General features: G+C 35.7%; 1 protein-coding gene across 1 annotated transcript in view; it reads left to right on the top strand.

Moving 5' to 3' along the window:
* The first annotated feature begins 361 nt into the window (after nt 1–361).
* LOC145674108 (neuroguidin) overlaps nt 362–22475 on the top strand; it is a 38857-nt gene continuing 16743 nt past the window's right edge. Inside the window, exons 1-4 of the mRNA XM_081743933.1 lie at nt 362–555; nt 11662–11802; nt 18197–18311; nt 19745–19905. Of these exons, the coding sequence (XP_081600059.1) occupies nt 547–555; nt 11662–11802; nt 18197–18311; nt 19745–19905 (426 nt within the window). The 5' untranslated portion in view covers nt 362–546. The remainder of the gene's footprint in view (nt 556–11661; nt 11803–18196; nt 18312–19744; nt 19906–22475) is intronic.

Here is a 22475-nt window from a genome sequence, read left to right as displayed (position 1 = left end):
GATGTTCATCTGCACCCCATGAGGTGGGGTGGGAAAGGATGACTTTTTAAAAATAATCAGATAAGCTAAATTATAGCTAATTAGTAACTACTGTAATTAAAGCGAATTAAACAAATTAACATATTTTCTCGCACTTGCGGGGGACTCTGGGACTTGGAAATTTTAAATATTATTCTATTGTAAATCTTAAAATTCCAAAATGTTGTCGCCGCCTCCTATATTCTGCCGCCTATGCTCAAGCACAGAATAGCAATTACCTAAATAAGGGCCTGTATATACCCATCCAGGTATTTTAAGAAAAAATATGTTGTTTTTACAGATAGTTTACGATAGTCCGACATATTCTGACCTGGCAAAGCTGCATGTAAACCCATTCTGAAAACATGGGGTAGTGTTCACGTGCTATTTGTAGAAAGCTGTTTAGTGAATATTTGATTTTGTATTTCTGTTGAAACGCATTCTTTCTTCGCTGTGTTGTAAGAACATAGAAAGCAAAGTTGTAGTGCTGTAAAATACACAGTGCACGAAGAAATACATAGCACCAAAATGGTTCAAGTAAGTCAAGTTATGGAGTTACTCTAGGATTCAGTACTTAAATAAAAATTTACCGGGCAAAAAAGAATATCTTAATCATCGCGTATAGTATTGCTGTTATGTACAACGGTATCAAATATTTCGAATGAAGATAATAGTGGTTTTAGTGGTATCCTCGTTTACGCGTATCGGTTGCTGACTCCTGTTCTCTATGGACGCATCCCTCGCTTGGACTGCCCTGCTACGCTCTTGCCCCGACTCGCTTGGATAGCATTCGTTCTTGTTACTTACCGCGGCCTATGTTTAGCAGAAGGGGTCCAGCTCTTTTCTCTAAAAAATGTTACAATTTTGGTAATTTCTGTTCACATTCGGTTAGTTTAGGGTAGGGTTGGTTAGTTTAAGTTAGGTTGGGCTAGATTAGGTTACGTTAGGTTAGTTTAGTTTATGTTATATTAGTGTAGGAGTCCCGGATAATTTTCTAAAAAATGATAGAATTTCGCTTATTTTTACTAATATTACATTAGTTTAGGTTAGTTCAGGTTAGCTGACGTTAGTTTATGTTAGGTTAGGTTAGATTTGGTTACGTCTAAGTACTTGCATCACTCATTTCTCCTGTAAATTTTGTGCTTCTGGACCCTTTCTACTAAACATACCCCCCTACCACAAAGCATATGTTGATTTGGGCATTAGTGCCGTATCGCCGGACCACTTTGAAAAATTAAAAAAGCACCAAAATGTACTGCATTCAGTTATATTTTATTGGATTACATTAAGTTACGTTAGATGACGTTGCTTTATGTTAGGAGCATAAAAATTACAGGACAAAAGCACAAACCAACCTGTGCTAAGTGGTCATTAAAAAGTACGCAGGGCAGGAGCGCAGCAAGAGAGTCCGAGTAGTTTGTAAGGGGGTACGTTCATAGAGAGCAGGCGCGTCGGCATCGGAGGGGATACACATAAACGAGGATAGCTCGAAACAGTTTGTGGCATAAAACACCTGATGTGTGGATTTGTGGGAGATGCCAAATGCCATTCAGAAAAGTACCAAAATAACTAAAATTAAGTTACATTAGGTTAGGTTATATTATACCTTCGAAACAGAGGCGTGTAAACTTTTTGATTTCGGGTAGAAAATCGTTTACAATCGTGTAGAAATATACCCGCCATTTCCACACTGGTTTCCCCAAGACTAAATCGTAACGAGTGCACCTCTCCGCCAAATAGTTCTTTCCACCTTCGCATAATGTGTCGCTTACTTAATCAAGAAAATCTCCCAATAACAACCACTTTCTTAACTTCATCTATACTCCTCATCTGACTTTCGCTCACTCTTCCTTGGAAACCAAAATAAATTCTCCAATTCACCCGATGATTTTCCTGAAATTGGTCCGGCGATACAGCACTTAACCCGTTGTTTTTATGGCATATTTCCGGTTGCAGTGTTTACACACGCAAAGGTGAAGTTGTCCCAAAGTGAATGTGCACCAGCGAGTTCTTGAGGCACACTTAAAGTTATAGACAGTAAATTTTCTGATAAATTACAAAATTTTAACATTTTTAAGTCAACATGTGCTCTACTACATTTTTTCCAAAGTTGCTAAGTTTATTGAAACATCTACTTCGAAAATGTACAACACATTTATTGTTAGTTAAAGAATTCAAGTTTTTTTTGAATATTTCTAGTTACTTTATATCTGCACGCATATCACCATAAATATACTGTTATGAGACAGAAATCTTCTTTTAATTTCTTTAAAAAAGAAAAAAAGTTTCATTCTGTTTATATTTCCTATATTTAACCGATATTCTTGCACAAGGGGTTTTGTTTCCTAACTCAGTGTGCAGTGTAGGCATCTGACATAGCAAAGGTGGACGAGTAGGAGGGGTTAGGGTGCCGAAGAACCAGGAGGCATTTTCGCTGATCCCAAAAGTATCCACTATTGGACCAGTAAATAGTGATGTGAAAACAATTTCATTCCTTACTACGTCATTGAACTTGAGACTTTGTACCAGAGTTGTTGGAATTTTTCCCAGCCCCAAAATTCCCAATGTACTTTTTTTGATGTAGGGGTGGGATCACGTCCAAAAATATACTTTAAAACTCGGATTGAAATAATAACCTTAATGTGATTATACTAATTACATTCTCTTTAAGTGGTGTTTCTTAGTACATTTCTTGTTTGGGAATTGGCTTAAAGTATGTATTTATCAAGACATCATGACCAGAACAGAATACCATTGAAAATAAAATGTTTGGGAATCATGTATATCGAATTTTGCTTGCACTCGACCAAATTCATGTTCAATTCTAATCCATTATACAGAGCGTTCAAAAAGTCTCTATACCTGAATCGTGACACCTGAATGTTTGGAAGCTCATGGGGGACATTTCCAACATTTACTGTGAAAATGTGTGTGTATATGCTACGCCCTGTACATAGTGCTTTTATGCCATAAAATATAACAAATTCTGAGTAAAATAATTTTCTCGTTGCTTTGAATATGTGACAATTCAGGTGTATAGAGACTTTTTGAACGCTCTGTATAAAAATGAAAAGGATCTTGTTTGTGATGGAATCATGAGGAAACCGCTGAACCATTTGAAATGAATTTCTGGATGTAGTTATCACATGCTTCCGAGCTCGAGTTTTATTAAGTTACTTTGATTAAAATGCGTATTCTAAGGAAGGAAGCAAAAGGATCAAAAATCTATACGAAAAATAGAGTATCTCACGACCCTGTACTTGGCACTATATATAAAACTGTCATTAAAAATAAGTAGACCCGTGTCCCAGCATTTTTGAGAATTCTCAATTTAAAGGGTTAAGAGGGGCATTTTCTATATTTCCTTCTATACACTGAAAGCAGTGTTGCCTGTTGTTTGTAATTGTGTCACTGGGAAACGGTTGAACACTTTGAAATGAATTTTTAAGGATAGTTACTCCTTCGTTGTACCCAGTTTTTAATATATTATTTTGATTCATTGGCGTATCGTAGGGGAGGGAGTTCTAAATTTAAGTAAAGAATACAATATATCTTGAGCTTGCCAATTTAGGAAGATAAAACTCAGTATATAAACTCCTCATTAAAAATGGGGGGCACTTGTACCCACGTTTTTGAAACTTATCGTTTTAAGGGGAGGCGAACTTTCTATAATTCCTTTCACATTGAAAGCGATGTTGCCAGCTGTTTGTTGTCGCATTACGGGGAAACGGTTGGAAAGTTCAGATAGATTTTGAATATAGTTGGTACCTCCCTTGAGCTGTTTTTTCTTTTATTATGTTACTTTGCGTAAAGGGCGTATCCTAAGGAAGAATGGTATTCAAAATTTATACCAAAAATAGTATATCTTCTGCAGTTTTTATTTTTACACTTTCATTTATATACATATCCTAAGGGAAAGAGGAGGCTCGAATATTTTCCATGCACCTAATCTTTCCAAGGAAAAACTGGGCATTTCAGCCAGTCTGAAATAAAAAGTAATGCGAATTTATTCTTTTTGTATTTGTACAGGGTGTCCAATACACAATGCCCCTTCCTATGATGCTCACCTAGACCACTTTTTTTACAAAGCACGTAAATCGACTCAAATAAGTCATATCACGGACGTTCTGTCGTTAATTTTCAGTTTGTTTAGTTGGTGTAGCTTGAAAACTATGGAGCGGAAAGAATTGTTCATTTCCACCGATAAGGCCTCTGTAAAGGGTAACTAGGGAAATCGTATTTTTCATATATTAATACTGAATTGGCAACAGTGCTGATGTTTCAGTGCTTCAGAAGGTGTGTTAAGGATCTATATATATTATGCAATTCCTGAAAACAATGAAAAAGAAAGTTTGAAATTATTGTGATAAAACTTTTACTTACATGCACCGAAATTAAATGTGCCGAAAAAGGCTTTCGGGACGCCTGTTTGTCCCAGTTTTCCTTTCTAAAAACGAAAGGTTTTCGGTAGATTTGTATAGCCAATTAATTTTATTAAACAAAACGAGATATTCGAAATCACATCTATTCTTCCGACCTATGGGTTTCTTCCATAGTAAGAAAAAAAGGATTTAAAAAAATATTATGTTATGTAAATAATTCCTTGAATATCAAACGTATTTTTCCCTGTGACGGGTTTTCTACGAGTTATTTTATACTTCAGTCGGCAGCGCAGAACTGCTTTATTGTTGCAACTTTAATCAACAATGGCAATACTGCTCTCAGTCGCTGCCCGTCTGCTTAGGCACAATTTCTTCTGAGAACTGAATTGTCTTATATTTTCCCGTGAGGATAAATATTCCTAAAGATGCTGTGGACGCATTTCATAATTTTGGGTTTACGTTTTTCCTTTATATGATAAAATTTTCAGGATAAAGTTCCGTAACAATTTACCCAAACACAAAAAATGGCATTAAAGGTATATGTCTTGTTTCATTTTGATACTGGATTTGGTTTTGTGCCAAACTTTTGGAGACCCTGCGTAAGTCTTTCAAGAGATCTAGTTTTTGTTTATTGTTCTGAATTTAGGGAAAATGTATTTTTTCTTGCTAAATGCTAAATTTGTATTTCTTTTAGGATAGTGTTTTTAACTCAGGTTAAGACACAAGAAAGAAAAAAGTCTCACTCTTCAATCATAAATGGGAGAGTGTGTCGTAAATGGCGCAAAATTTAAGACCTGTTAAACACAACAAATCGAAATTCGGAATAAGGGACGCCAAGCAGCTCTTCTTACATTACCTTTTCACATTCTTTTTACATCCCTTGTGGGGCTTCATTCGTAGTAACCGGGTAGTAATTGTGAGTAAATTGTGAGTAGTAACCGGGAAAAGACAGATAATTAATTGACTCTCATCAAATGAGTAAGAAACATGACCTTATATATAGGCTGAGATTGGTATCCCCGTTTTTCGTTTACAAAATCTGGCAACCATGGAACCTACGTAATAAGTTCACGATACGCTATGCCGTCGACTGTATTGTAGAAAAATAAAGGTCCGACTATTCAGCGCCATGTGATAGCGCACCACGCACCTACCTTTATGGGATGCAGTTGTTGTTCTTGCACACATGTGGATTGTCAGATGACCAGTTGCAATCACTAGTTGCAAGCACATGCATATTATCTCGGTTGGTGAGCAGCATAATGCTAAAGTAGAAACTATTATATTATCAGGGTTCATACTGATTCGAAAGTAAAAGAAATTCCGGGAAATGCTTCAAAATGTGCCGAGAATAAGAAAAATTGCTATATTTCACAGAAGAGTCAGAGCTAACGCAATCCGATTTCCATGAAAGTATTCAGTGTGTTCCTATTATTCAAGCAATGTTAACAAACATTATAGCTGCTCACAGAAGATTAGAAGAACATCTCAAACAATCAATGCAAATTCATTAAGACTATGATAAAAACACTGTACAAAGATAATATTCTTTAGAAATAAAGATGCTTGAGAAACATCAGAACGTGTTAAGAGCTTTGAAAGAATAAATTAAATAAATAAATAAAATAAAAAATGCTATAGAGCAAGCAAACAATATACTTTGTTGATTGTGGATAAAGAGAGAGGCCAAATTATGATGTATATTTACTTATTTATGAGTGTATTCAGAATTCCGAGATATGTTAGTGTATAAATATCGTTAGGCACTAATGGTATGTTGTATTCCAAGTACGGGAAGGTTTACTCATAGTAAGTATAATTACTTATATTAATGGATGGAGGAAACAACCAATTTTTCACACACCAACTTATCTATAGATGCGAATTCAATGATGCACAAAGAATAAAAAAGGGCATAACTGGATCGGGATTGTAACCCTGGATCTTCGACGTACCGTGTCACTGCGTTAATCACTACGCTACTCCGTCCACTTCCAGAACAGCCATACACTCTCTCATTCTTAAAGTCGGTGATCTTTCATTCAGCTGTTTAAAACAGAATGAAAAAAGAATAGCGTGGACGGCTATGGGAATGATGGAGGCCGATTAAAAAAAAACTATTTTTTCCAGATTTCACTATAAATGGTGGAGTTGCGGGTCAGGGGAAATTACGTTCTTAGTAATGTAAATCAATATCAGAATTTCAATGTGATCCATGATAATGTATTAAACTATAAAGCACATACATTCAAAATGATCTCAGTTTGCTCCAAGGTTGGCTGGTTTAAACTGTTAAAAAAAAAAAAAAAAAAAAAAAAAAGGTTTAAACCAAAAAGCGAAAAATGTTCGTAAAAGTGCGTGTTCGTAAAATCTTGATGGACACACTTTGTTGGTTATTACGTTTCACTCCCGTATATTATTCGTATTATATTCAGACTTAAATTCTCCATTCAGTACTCAAAGGGATTATACTACAAAAGCAACTTTTGTTTTTTGTATAAGTTTATGAATGTTTCTTATGTGATTTTTTAATAGTTTATTATTATTATTATTATTATTATTATTATTATTATTATTATTATTATTATTATTATGCAGTTGAAATCAAAGAAAAATTCTAAATATTGTTTCGTTCTAATAATGTTGTTTACTATTGATAAAATACATCGAAATGCCGTACTTTGGGGGGAAGGGGGGTCATACAAAACGCACGAGAGGCATTTATTGAAATCAGAAATAACTTTGATATCTATTTATGTAGAAATGGGTCAAAGTGGAGTTAATAATTCGTATCTTTATTCACTTTTCTTACTAATATGCAAATTAAGTCGTCCTATTTCTTTAACTTGGACTAATAAAAGTCGTAGTGAACTAACTTGGACTAAATTAGTTCTTCTGTACTCTGCAGTATTTTGAAATTGTCCATATGTAAATCTGTATAATGGTTTCACTTGTTCAACCATTTATCTTTTTGTCCTTCTGAAATGACTCTTGACAATTATATTAACAAGTATGTAAAGATCAGTACAACGGATTTTTATCAGGAGTCCTTCGTGAGTGAGTCGGCAGACTATCGCAGTTGTGGCTAATTAGTCCCGGTTTCGAGTCGAAATGAAGGACAATTTCCTTCGGATGTAAGCCGAGAAGTGGTTGGATTCCGCTTTAAGCGTTATGTGACTTCTTCCAACATAACCCGCTTGTTGCACAATAACACAAAGGCGAAACAAACTTATTTTTGTCCATATGTGATATAAATACATAGAGCAAATTATTATTATTATAAAAAAAAAACGGGTTTAAACCAAAAAAAAAAAAACCCTGGTTGTTTGGTTTTTTCAATAAAAACCATGGTTTTTGCCAACGCTGGTTTGCTCTTACGTATTCTGTTACATTTAGTTCAAAATATCATGTACACAAAACAGAATACAAACGAGCAAAGTAAAAATCGTTTGAATTTATTTATAAGTCTGCTCCTCAAGCTATTTACACTAGCAGTGTAAAACACATGATTAAAGCATAATGTCAGTCGTTCTAATCTCTCTGCTAGTTTTGGTACAGATCACTCCATTAAGTTGTATACTAAACTTTTCTTTGTCATCAATGCATGGTTATTTAAGAGCATATATGGGTACCAGTGACTAGAAGTCCAAGATGAGTAGTGTCAATTTAAGCCTCTTAACTATCTTCAAAGTTCTCTTTTCCTAATGCTTCCTTTTCAAAGCCTTCCGTACATTTTGCTTTTTTGATAAAGCTTTTGGCGCATAGTGAATGCGACCGATCTAACATAATAGCTCGAGGAAACAATATAGAAAAGTGGATCCGTTTAATATTGTAGGATATTCGTGTTTAACCCTTAGAATCCCGGAAAATAATACTGACGAACTGTCAAACATAGTCTTAGGGTCCATTGGACTCCACTGGGAGTCTTAGGGTTAATTTGGTAAAATGATGTGGAGTGACAAATTCCAAATACCGGATAGTATAGAAACTATATTTTACTGTAAACACTAAGAAAGAACAGTTCATAAACTTAAGTTCCAGTTAAATGATGCTGATATTGTTTTCAATACATTTACATAATAGTTTATGATGCAAGCACGTGAAGCCTACTTCATAATATATTTTACTTACCCTCGATTGATAACAGATAGTGACACACTATTAATTCGTTTGTTTTATGATAACTGCAGAATATCTTCCCTGAACTTTCGAGGAATTTTTAACTTAATGAAATTATTATGCACTTCCATAGCAACTAAGTACATGGAAATAATTTTTCCAAGTATAGCTAAAGTATAATAATGAGTGTTGTTGCAAGTTGGTAATTGTTGATTCTTTTGTGCTGTAAAAATAAATTTGTATTCATTAGCGTAAGAAAGTAGATTCGAACCATTTTACGATTTCGAAAATAACAAATTAAAAATAAACAACAATTGAAATTTTGATTACATGACACTTTAGGTCTAGAATAGTGATGCCTAATGGCGGCCTGCTCATTATTCCAAGTTTTTTTTCTTTTCTTTTTTAAGTAATATTAAAATTCCTTGTATTGACATTATTTTACATTCATTTTTAATTTGCCTGGCCCGCAAGTTTTTTTTTTTTTTTTTTTTTTTTTTTGGTCCTGGCTTTCAGTACATTATAAATTGGCTGTCGCTTTTCCAGAACTTAGGAAATGTTATGAAATAGTGGTTAAAAATTGGACGTTTTCAGCCGAGGAATGATTCGAAAACTCGTGTACTTTCTCGTCCCGGGTTCGATTCCCGGTGGTGCCACTCGGTCGAAAAAGTGTAAAACGTTTTTCCAGGCCAGCCACCCTGAATGAGGTTTTTCCTGGGTTTTCCTCATTCACACCAGGCAAATGCCGGGGTGGTACCTAACTTATAGGTCCCAGGCCGCTTCCTTCCTTCCCCAATCCTTTCTTCCTTCCCTTTCCCCGGATTGTGTGCTTGCCGAGGAACGTCATCCCTCAAAAACGTGAAGGGCTAAATGGCCTTAGATGCCGAAAGCCCAGAAATCTAAAATCCTATCCTATCGTGTACTTTCTCAGCTGATATTTACTTCTTAGCACGAAAGGCTTTACCGTACTTTTTTTTTTAAATTTTAATATTTTCGTGTATTTTACAGTTATTATTATTTTCTTTTTTAAAAAGAGACGCAATTTTACTTTAAGTGATTTCTTTATATCTTCGAAAATGTTAGTGCTGTTCTGAAAGTGGGGTGGCTGATACGAATAGTGTAGCTTATGTTATGTAAAGCATGACGTTTGTTAAGAGGGACGAAACACGGGAAAAGTTAAGTTTGACCTACATTCTTTTAATATGATTTTCTGATTTATAGTTAAAAAAAAAAAGTCTTAAAGTGAAACAAAATTCATGTGTGCTGCAAGCCTTAGTTGCACCATGTGAATTTTTCTTAAGTACTATTTCCTTCTCATTTCGCCACGATATAGACTATCTTCGACGTACGTAAGTAGATCGTCCCAGTCTCTTTACGTAAGACGAACTTTTACCATAATCTAAGATTTATGGCAACTAAGTTTGAAAAAGTATGAATCTCTGAATGCCGATGGTAGAAATTGTAACTACTTAATGACATTTCAACAATAGTTAATTTCCTAATTAGTTCATGCCTCACTCACGAGATGGCTTTCAAACTTTGGCGTTTTTTTTTTTTTTTTAAATTTCAGATCAAAGCATCGTTCGTAAATTTTATTTATATCGGAAATTCCTAAGTGTAAATCAAGTGTAAATTTTCTTACCTATAAATTTTTAAGGACTGTGTACACTTGTATTTTCCATTTTATTCAAAAGTATAAGAGCAGAATTTAAATTTGAGTTAACTAATCAAGTGTTTCTGAAATTAAAATTCTACAATACGTTACTTATTGAGTTAATAGGAATCATATCGAATAATTAAAACAAAAAAAGATTCACAAAGACACCCTAATAGCAAATCAACGCAGACATTTTAGCGACAAATGTCGCCATCCTCAGTGCACATCCCTGCGTTCCTTGAAGAACTATACATTTTAATGTGTTCCTTTCATTGTAGAAATAATATGTATGGTGCTTGAATTTTTATCATTAAATTTTCTTATTAATATCGCTGCTATTTTCTCATTGTCTTCATTCGGTATAATCAAATAAACATCAGAACAATAGAGAAATATTCGTGCTAATTACAGCATTGCTTTTAAGTTGACAGACGCATTAACCTTTGCCGGTTTTCTCATGAAGTATGTTTTAAAACTGAAGTGAAACAGATGTTGGCAAGTTATATGTCTGTACACAAGCACCTTAATAATTTCACCTTACTTTGTTCCAAATAACCGGTACGAATCATTGGGAGGAGACTTCTAAAAATCGGTACTCAAATTAGAATTGAAATCGTTTTATTTTCATTATCTACAATTTATCACTTATTTGATGAAATTCAGAGGTTCGATTTGGTCAGGAATCGAACCTGGGTCTCTGGCTGACCGTATCAGTGCATTAAACTCTACACTTCTTGGCCAGTCAGATGCTTTCACTCTTGTGGTTGATGCGCACTTTTGTTATTTTTTAAAAAATAATGTTGAGTTTGGCAGTAATCGGAATAAATCCTCCTATGTAGTCTTTGTTCTGAAAATTTTTCAAACACATTTCTTTTCCTGTGACAGCTGTTTTATCATGAAATATTACAATTGTCGTTGGGAGAAGTTCCAGCAATGGGAAAAATTGAAATTATTTTATTTTTATTTGAACGTCCCACGGTGGTGCCCTTAAGGTTAGCGAGACGATTGGTTAATGAAAGTAAATGATTGTACTCTCCTACCGAGAATCGAATCCAAGACCACGTGCACGAAAGGCACATGACGCTACCCACTGTCCAGTAATGGAAATAAAACTGGTTGATATATTGGCGATAAAACTGTTCCGGAGTATCAACAAGACAAATTCAGTTCAGTTACTTGTCCATACACACAAATCAGCCACAGTTGAAATGACAACCAAGATTTAATACATTCATACTTGATTAGAGTGTAACAAGATACATTTAAATCTTATTGGCCAGAAATGTCGTTAGAATGAAGTTACGAGTGAAATATGGTTGCTTTTAACAGTCATTTCCTGCCTCTATACTAAACTTCTTTAGTGGTAACTGGAAAGCCGATGATCTTGTTTATTATTTTAATATTTCTAATTGTATGTTATTTTCCTGCTATTTTGCTTTACATATAATGGTATGCTTGCATTTAGTATTTATTTTATATTTGTAGGCATCGGATGAAGTAGTAAGGCGAGACTTGCCTCAAGCATTGCAACTTCTTCAGGAAATGAAGGAGCATGTGAAGCAGGTGACTGGAGTTGTTGATAAGATGTTAGAGCGTGTGAAGAGGGGAGAAGTGTCAACAGCGAAGGTCAGTATCTTACCAACTTAATTCTTGAATAGGTATACAAATGATGTCATTGTGCATATTTTTAATAGTTCCATCACAACCGGAGAATTTCCATCAATTTGGAAACTCTCTCACGTTCGCCCATTGCCTAAAACTAAAAATCCAACAAAAGCAGATCTTCGTCCTATTAGTATACTCCCTGCACTCTCCAAAGCATTAGAGCATATAATACATGACCAATTAACTAAAGTTCCTCGAGAAAATTAACATCTTAAATCCGTTTCTGTCAGGTTTCAGATCTCAGCACAGCACTTGCACTGCTCTAGTAAATATCACTGATGATATTCGTGCCGCTATGGATGAACGTCAAGTTACACTGTTATCCCTACTAGATTTTTCTAAAGCTTTCCAAACTATAGACCATGACATACTGATTGCCAAACTGTCTTCCTTCTACAACTTCTCCCAGTCAACTTTATCTTGGTTTAGCTCCTATTTATCAAATAGAAAACAAAAAGTTGTCACTAATAACATATGTTCCAATACGAAACTTGTTCCATGTGGAGTCCCGCAGGGCAGCGTCCTAGGACCTCTTCTGTTTTTCTTATACATCAACGATTTACCTGAGCACATCACCCATTGTAAATATCACTTATATGCAGATGATATACAATGCTATTTAACTACTAATCCCCTAAATTTAACCACCGCGATTTATTACTTAAACAGTGACATTGAAAGTATCTGCACATGGGCACGTAACAATGGACTGCAAGTAAACCCAACCAAATCAAAATATATAATGCTTGGTTCTCGTAAACTACTCTCCACAATCAATATTACAAGCCTACCGAATGTTCTTGTAAACAACGTAGCCATTCCTGTAAGCGATAGCGTCAATAGCCGAGGACTCCAGATCGATAAATTCCTAAATTGGATAGACCATATTAATAGAGTATGCAAGAAAGCTTACGGCTCCCTTCATTCTCTTCAGCGTTTAAAAAACCTTCTTCCGGAATCCATTAAAGCGTCCCTGGTTCAGTCATTGGTAATCTCTCATTTAGATTATTGTGATGCAGCATATGTTGATTTAACCGAAGATCTGGCAAAACGTTTACAGCGCATTCAGAATGCCTGCGTTCGATTCATATTTAATAAAAAGCGCTTCGACCACATCTCCCATTGTTATCAGCAACTAGGATGGTGCAATCTAAGCACCCGCCGCCGCATTCATTCTCTAACACTTTTATATAAAATAATTAATTGTAAAAAACCTACTTATCTATCCTCTAAATTTAAATTTCTCGGCGATACTCACCCACTAAGTACCCGGTCTAAAGGAAATACAACACTCGCCGTTCAAACGCACAAATCTAATTTCTTTTCCAAATCTTTCACACTATTTGCCACCAAAATCCCTGAAAGTATCAGAAATTCTGGTTCAGTATTGACTTTTAAACGTCGGCTTAAAGAATATATTTCTAATGAAGGTCTTCAGTAAGTTAAAAAAGTTGTTACACACGAAACTATTCCTGGCGTTACCATGCAGTCGTTCGTTTTTTTTTTTTTTTTTTTTTCTCTTTCCATTTCTTGTTGGTTTCTTTTCTATTCCCTTCTGATACATGTGTATAAATATATACATTATACACAATCACTTAAGTAGGTGCATCATTTTATCTATAGATAGTGAATCATAGGAATGTATTTTATGTTATATATAATTAAGATTGATATCTTTGTTTCTTCTTGTACAGTTTTTAACATGTTTTTCGCATTGTTTTAGTGTTTATTTTATATGTAATAAGTTTCAGTTTCATTTTTCATGTTTTATTTTCTGTATTCTGTATGTCGGTAACTCTTTAACATACCTAACTGTATATCATTTTTATTCTCGTCATAAAAAAATGAGTTCCGACTGTAAAAGAAAAGTGTAAATGGTTGAGTGGAAGAAAAGGTTATGCCTTAACTCCGCAATTTAAATAATAAATAAATAAATAAATAAATAGTGAGAAAACGTAGTGAAAATTGAGGTAGTAGTTGAATTGGTGACCAAATTGCACCATTAACCTAAATAATTGTCGCCCAAGCTAAACGTATTCGCTGTTCTCTTTAAGAAGGGTATAATCTAAAGATTATACCTATCAAAATAGTGGAAACACTTTAGCAAAATTTAGTTTACTTGTGAAATTGTTAATACGACATAGGACAACTTTTAACCTATAGCGCAACTCCTATTTATCGCGCACAACTTCTAAATCGTTTCTAGAGTATTTCTTAATGCATTTCGGCACGAGTTGCGTCAGCAGTGTAGGAGGAGAGGGAATTGCATTGGTATCGGTGCGTAAGCAATAGAGGAGGAAATTTATACCGGAATCACCGCGTCAGTAATGTAGGAAGAGGAACTCTGCATTGGACTTGCTGCTCTAAACCTGACAACAATCCTTCATTAAAGGAGCAGTTCGAGTTAAAAACAAGTTTGGTGCAATAGAAAGAGAAACAAAAAATGAGAGACCTGTATTTTTTATATCTTGATAGGCCGTCTCGTTCAGCTTCTACAGGCATTTGTTTTTGATGAATCGTAAATTGTGACGTCATGGGTGGGATACGCGAGAAACTCAATGTGAGTCAGCAACCACTCCCTTGTACGCAGCTGATAAACGTTTAATAGTGCATTGGATTTAATAGATTGTGTTTTGGATTTGTCTTGCTCTGTGTTGAATTCTTGAGGGAAGTTTTTGTTAATTGTTTTTCCTATAGCATTAGTATAAAAAAGAGTAGAGAGAGAAAGAGCAGTAATTACGTTTGTTGTGCGAAACAGTGTTTCTTTCAGACATGTTTTTAGGGTGGCACTGTCTCCAGGAGCTCTTAGAGATTACCCCGGAGGAGACCAAAATCGTACGTCTATAATGTAATAAATATAATAGTACTGTGTAAAAATAATGTGCCTCTCCGAATACTAAGTGTCTCTTCCCGCCCCCCCCCCTGGATTTTTTTCTGAAAAGAACACTAGTGTGAAGTAGAAAACACGTGTTAGTACAGCGCGTGCTTTGTCTGTGAAGTGAAGTAGAAATGCTTAATACCTGCTGTGTTTTCGGTTGTAATTCTTGTGTAATTGAAGCTGAGGACGTAAAGTATATTTTTTTACGTTTCTAAGTCGTGAGAAATCACCACATCGATATAAATTATGGCTCAAGGAAATCAATGGGAAAAAAAATGTACCAAATAAAATCACTCGTGTTCCAAACATCTTGAAGAGCCTGCCTTCGAGAAGTCAAGTTTACTGAAAGAAAAGTTAATGCCAGTGGCGGATCTAGGCTGGGGCCGGGGGCTTAGGTCCCCCAGTTTTTGAGTAACAAAATTGATTTAAGCTATTATTTAGATATTTTTGAAAGTTTTTAGTAAACATGATATACATATCATAGTCTGGGTTCTGACTCCCCCCTCCCTGAGTTTTTACCGTCTAGATCCACTTCTGGCTAATGCCAGGAGAATTATTTACACGCAAACTGAGAAAGAATGCTGTTCCAAGTATATTATAGAAAGGTTTAAAATCCGAGCCATTGAACAAGCACCGATCTATGTCCAGTTACCAACGTACAAATATCGTACAAGACGCAATTAATGGTTGTAGTCAAGACCAGGCATTAGAGGGTAATAGAGACGATGTCACTCGTGATTCTGAAGTTACTGCTTTAGAAATAAGCTATACAATGTGAATTAGGGAGTGAAATATACCGGCTTGTAGAAGGAATCAGTGACAATGACTGTTCCTCAAGATATTGATCAATCGTTTAATATCTCTGTATCATGTGACAATGATGATGAAACGGGTGATGAGAGTTGTTCCGCGGACAGCTATGAGAATAAAAGAAATTTTACCGGTGAAGTGTTTTTCATATTCTGGCAAACTTTACAGATGTTATTTCATTTTTGCCTCATATGTTACGCTCCTGTACATACCTTGAAGCACAAAATTATAGGGTCAGCGTTAAAAATTGCAACAAAACGTGAAAATGAACATACTTATGTTTGGGAATCGGAAGAATGATTAAAGAAAAGGTACTTAGGTGTTGCAGCAATCTCGTCCGCTATCTATTTTTCGATTTTTTTTTTTTTTTTTTTGAAACGCTGAACTCAAGCTTTATAGGATACGTTTTATAATATTATACAGCCCACCATCAGATATCATTTTCTACATGCAGATGATATTTGTAAGTCTTTGCAATCAGTTCTGGAAAAGGAAACCGCACTTAGAACGTGCCACCGCACCTCTCACAAACGGAATGCTTGGCACTGTGTAGTATGTAAGCCTGCTCTCGCTCTTTGCCCACCTATGACGTCATCACAAAATCTTTCTTCCTCTGTTACTCGCTAACAACTGAACGTATCGCGATCAAACAAACACCATTCCTTTTAGAATTTTCAACTCTACAAATGGAAATAAATTGTAAAAAATGCATTTCTAAGTCGAACTGCTCCTTTAATGTTCAAATTGTAGGATTTAGCGGGACTCGGGAGATTTCCTCAAACCATGCCTAAACAAGTCTGATTATGTGTATTGGCGCATTGTTTATCTTAAAAGAAATGTCTTCGTCGTTGTTAGGGACAACATGTGTATTATAGGATGTATCTGGTTACCTAAAATATCCACCTAATTACTAGCAGTAATTCGTTCTTTTAAAGTAACAATAGGACCAACGGAATAATCACGTAGTTCCTGTTCATCAGTATTGAGCTGCCGCTTTGTTTAACGGTAGGAGGTATCTCAAGTATACACTTCTTTTAGTGTTCACCATACATAAATGCTGCCGGGGAGGACGACTCACGGACCGTATTAATAGGTCTGTATTTACGCAAGGGTCACAGAGTCCCGGGCGACGTATTACAAAGAGATTGAGGCTCGAATCCTGTCGGAAATGTATCCGACTGTCGGAAATCCAATACACTCACCTGGTATTTTCGTCGTCCTAATCCCCTTCAAACTGGCTCCCTTCTGTTTCCACACACCGATTTTATTGTGCGAAAGAGACCTGGAACTCTAATCGAGAAGTGCTGTCGCATTCCTGGATCTCCTCTCGGGTGCGAAAACGAATTTCTGTCTGGTACCTTTTGATTTTTGGGAACAGCTGGAAGTCTCACAAGGCTATTCCTGGAGAGTAAATAGTTTGACGAATCATCAAAATTTAGTGTTGTGCCGAAAGGACAATCACGTGACCCGCATGAGTGGAATCATCATCCTGATGCAGTCTTCCGAGTTCCACAAGTGTGGTCGTTTCGGATAAAGAGCGCGTAGACGACGGAAAATGTATGAAGAGAATTCCTTTGTACCCATATGAACTCATAATGCACGATCGAAGAATACAATCAACATTGCTTTGATTTTGCTATGCACCTGGCGAATATATCTGGGTCTTCGCGAGACTTACTAGGCCTTGGCGAGGTCAGATGTATCCACTAAATAGATGTTGACTGTGTTGTCGGGTCCTATCCGTATACCCACGTTCTCACCATTTTAGACCTGCCCGAGACCGCAGAAGAACATCCAACATAACCACTCCTCCACAGACGCAAGTAAGAGTTACGCCACCCGCAGGCTGAAGACGACATGGATCCCTCTTCCACGATGCAAAATTTGACCAACCTGCGTTTTTTTTTTTTTTTTTTTCCCCTCAAAATCAAAGGAGGTCAAATACTTTTCTGACAGGCTTCGTAGCTATGCAGAGGAAAGAGGCTGTCCACTAGAGAAAATTTAAGAGAGATCAATACTGAAAATAATATCGGTGCCACAGCACGACCGAGTTCTCTCGTTACGACGAACGACTCTGCACTACCACAGGTTATGCAGTTCTCGTTAGGTTGTGATTTTAGACATAGATTGCTCCAGATTCTCATTGAATACCCTACTAGCTCTACGATTCTTTTTCACATTCCTCTTTAATGTATGGCAGTCTATCTCACTTAGATATGGTTTCAAACCATGATGAAATCTTGCCATGAATTCTATATTTTGCCATTACCTTAGATACTGTTGATCTCAATATACCTGACATATTGGCGGTCTTGAATACACTTGCTCTAACTAATCGCGAACTCACAGTTTGTCCTCTTTCAAGATCGGAGAAGTGATGGTGTTCTACACCTCCAACGTCTAGCCTATTCCACTAACGAATCCATACTCACTATTACTCAACACACACTAATATAAGTGTCACAATGCATGAGTGTTAAATATTACAAACTCTCAATAATTACATGTTGCAGTACATATGATTATTTCTTTTATTTTGGTAACTGTTTAATAGTTTTGTTGTAAATAGATAAAAATGTTTAGAGCCTTAAGAAAAACATTTTTACATATTTCTAAAATATACTATGTATGGAATTTTCTAATATTTCATTATTTTAATATTTTAAGGGCTTGAGCTTCTTGGAAGTCAAATACCATATGCTGCTGAGTTACTTGATTAACTTGTCTTTCATTGTACTTCGAAAGTGCTCTGGAGAAAGGATAGAAGGTGATTCGGCAATAGGTAAGGTGCTGAGACATGCTTATAGTCACTCACTGTTTGTAAGTTAAGTGATTTTCGTAACACTTTAAAATGCGTCTTGGAACTTAGAAGAGAGTTAAATTTATCACCTTTATTGTTAAGAGCTAGCAGAAAATTGTGACATGAAGAGTTGAATTGTAAACGATTTTTAATCGACATTGAATCAAATGTATTTTGTTCGAAATGTTGTTAAAGTTCGAAATTGAAAGATTGCAGATTTACAAGGAATATGATCCTTTGAAATATAATCATTTCATATAATATAGTATAATCCACTTTCATAAGTAGTTTTATTTAAAATATAATGAGAGGTTAGTCAGAAGAACTCCTAAAATTAATTGTGTTTGTATCATTAGATGGCCTTTATTAAAGCCAGGTATGACAGAATGAAAACTATGAATTCATTTCGAATGTCTGTATTCATGAATATAAAATATGTACTGTAATCATATTATTTCAGTGCGGAGGAAAGTACGTTTTCACATTCTTGCCGCACGATTACCATTGACACCTGGTCATCATTAAGAATATCTTCGGTGGTGTCAGGAGAGTCTTCACACATTTCGCTCACCTCTGGTCTTAAGTGAGGAGGGAATAGCTGTTAGGTTGTAGATTCGTAACGGCAGTCCTGTTCTCCGATTTTATCTGAAAAGTTTGCGAAATCCCCATCTTCCAGGATCCCAGACCATGAGAATTTGTGGTGGACAATATATCGTGTCCGTGGGTTTCCTCGGGTTCCTCTCATATTCCATCATTATTCGTATTCATAATAATCACTTTTATTAATCATTCTCCGTCTCCTTTAGCCTACAGAGGATAATCATGGGACGTAAAACAAAGATTTCCTATCTTCCAGTAGGATAAAGTGCACGACCCTTGTGCGGCCTTTCATATTAGTTTGCTAGATTTCCTAACTTAAGCCTATCGAACCTGTATGGAACATAGTAGGACGGGTCTCTGACTTCTAGATGGGCTGTGTAAGATCTATAGCGAGCGTGAGATACCATATCCCAGACAGACATACAGTATTTGTTCGGCTACGTGGTCGGACATTATGTGTAGCTGATCCTGATGATTACTCGTGCTATTGAGTTGAGTTCTGTAGTATTTAAACACCCTGCATAGCATGTTGGAATCAACTGAAAATACTGGAAGAGTCGTTACATACTAGAAAGAATACAGTATAAACAATTTCGCAAAATGCTTTATCAGATGTGAAGAATTAATAAATAATACAAAAATTGAAGAGTATCTGTGAAGTGGAATGTGACATGTTGGAACGCATGATGACAGGTTACGAACTCTATGTATTATTTCTAGTGCCATTAGAAAAAAGAAAGAAATCAAAAATCGATAGTTCTTAACATGTCTATTGTTTTATCACAAGAGAGTTTGACTACTTTATTGCTTTGCAGATCGTCTTGTTGAAATCCGCACAGTCCTGGAGAAAATGAGGCCGATTAACCACAAACTGAAGTACCAGATCGACAAGTTGGTCAAAACGGCTGTTGTTGGTTCTTCCAATGAAGCAGATCCGTTGAATTTCAAAGCAAAACCAGAGAATATGTTGGACAATGTAAGAACATTACAGGTTTTTGGTCTTATTGTGATCATGATGACTAGTATTAATATTGCAGCCTTCTTCTTATTGCAGAGTATTCCTTCATTGTTTAATGGCTAATTCACATATTTTTTGTGTGTGCATATTCTGAAGTTAAAGTCCAATCAATAATTTTTTATATTAAAATCGAGTTAGTTTGTGAACTACATGACTTTCGCATAACAGAATGGTAAACAAAAGAAAATTCTTCATACTCATCGCAATGAGTTTGTAAATTAAGGAACGGTTTCGGAGATCACGATCCTTATACTTATTTTTGAGGCTAAAAATGTTTGAAGAACTGAAAAAAAAATCTATGGAAAAGGTAAAGGGATAAAAAGGCAATTCGAAGCAATTATATAACTTCGTCACAGAACACTATGACAAATGAACTATCGTTAATCATTGTAATGATAGTCACAGATCAATGATGGTTAACTTGTCGTAATGTTCTGAGTCGTGAAGTTGTGCAGTTGTTTCGAATTACCTTTCTATCCCTGCAGCTTTTCCACATGCTTTTTAGTTTTTCAGACTTATCAAAGATGATGCTGATGATGACAATAATACTCGTAAGCGTTCCTTAACTTTTACAATTATTGCAATGAGTATGACCATTTTCTTTTATTCAGTAGTGTGACTTATCATTGCTCGCAATCTATACTGTTCTTATAGAGGTTTGGCTAAAGAGTAACAGAACTGGTGCCAGAATACGGTTTATTGTCACAAACTTGCAAATTAAAGGTGATCCTCTTTAGCATACTTTCCTCTCCTCTATATATGTTTCCATAGGAAGTTTCCATTGTTGGAATCACTTGTGGAACCGTCTTAAGTGCCGTTGCCGGGCGTCTCAGTTCTTCCATAGTCTGAAAGTGAGTTTCATTGAGGGGATATTTCACTTTCAGAAATATATTTAAAAAAATATCACACGGTGCCAAGTCCGGCGAATAAAGTGTGTGTTCCAACACTGAAGTCTTCTTAGTTGCCAGAAACTGTTTAACGGTCAAAGCAGTATGCGAAGGAGCATTGTCATGATGCACAATCCATTCATTGTTCTTCCACAAGTGGGATCTTTTTTTTCTCACGCGTTTTAACAGCTTCACCAAAATCTGGTAATAAGTTTAATATCGCCTATTCACAGACCCATTCAATCATAAGTAGGCCATTGATATCAAAGAACACAATGAGCATGACCTTCACTTTCCATTTACTCTTGCGTACCTTTTCCTTTCGCGATAATGAGAGAGTTTTCCAGTGCATGGATTGTTGTAGAAAAAAATCACAAGGGGGCTAAATCAGGGCTATATGGAGGATGGAGTACACACGGAACGTTGATCTTTGCAAGATAGTCAACAGAATTTCTGTACTGTTCTTCGCGTGTCACTTTCATGTTGCCTTATGCAAAACTGGAACTACATGTGCTTGAACTGCTGCCAAGGTCACATTCCTGATGTCGTGGTCTTCAAACGTGCTCGATCTATTCGTCATCTCTCCCACTACGCAGACGTGTTTTGTTTTATGTGCCTTGCTGTTGTATTCACCTCACAAACATTGATGATCAGTCTTTATTGATCATTCGTAACAAGTTGGCTAAGTATTTACTATGTAATGTAAGCCTTTATATATTTGAAGATTCTTTGAGAGTTAAAGAAGTTTAACGTACAGATAACTAGCACAAAATTATAAGTCTCCATGAAAACCTACTCTATAAGTTTTTCACAGAAATAAGTCCTTCGAAGGAAGAGAATTCTAATGCAAGGTAGTTACGTTAAGTTTTTGACTTCATCATTGTGTACCATGCATAGGAAATAGTGCAAGATAAAATTTCGAAGAATTAAAATACGAATTGCACGTGAATTGCCTATATGTACTGAGGAAGATATCAGGAAATATCAAAACTGTACAGTGAATAGTACATTAAATATTGTACATAGAAAATAAAAGGGTACGTTTACAAATCCTATTTGTAAAATATTGATCGTTTAAATACTTGGGTTCTGGACTGTAAACCTTGTTGTTAACTTTCATATATCTTTTTCGTTATTCAGTTTTTTTAATGAGTATTTTCATAGCTTGAAACAGATTTTTATTGCACTGAATATCAAATTATACGTAACATAATTGGTAATAAAAGTTCCAAACTAAATAAGCATGTGTGCAGTGTACCAGTGCCAAAGGGGTTTATTTCGTTTTGACTAATTCTCAGCTTCAAACTAGTCACCGAGCTCAATATGTTCATACGTCCTATAGTACAGTTGTCTTTTATGGCCATATGTTCGCACAATACTGTTGCCTTTGATGTGATATAGAGAGGCTCGGAGGAGGACAATGGTGAATCATATTTTCTAGCTTTCGAGTAAACTTATAAAGAAAGTTTAAAGTTTAACGTTCCCATGCAATGATACATACTAAACAAGCTTTCCCTGCCATTTGCAGGTACATTTCTGAAATTAAATTATCTACATACTGTTCTGTGGTCCAATTCCAATACAATCCACCTATACTCAGTTTCATCGGAGGTGGTGCTTACCATTGTCTTCCTCTGAGCC

This window comes from Thermobia domestica, chromosome 2, assembly GCF_964235325.1.
Source record: "Thermobia domestica chromosome 2, izTheDome1.hap1.1, whole genome shotgun sequence".
Lineage (NCBI taxonomy): Eukaryota > Metazoa > Arthropoda > Insecta > Zygentoma > Lepismatidae > Thermobia > Thermobia domestica.
Note: the sequence above shows the minus strand (reverse complement) of the source record. Positions and strands in the feature narration are given on the sequence as shown.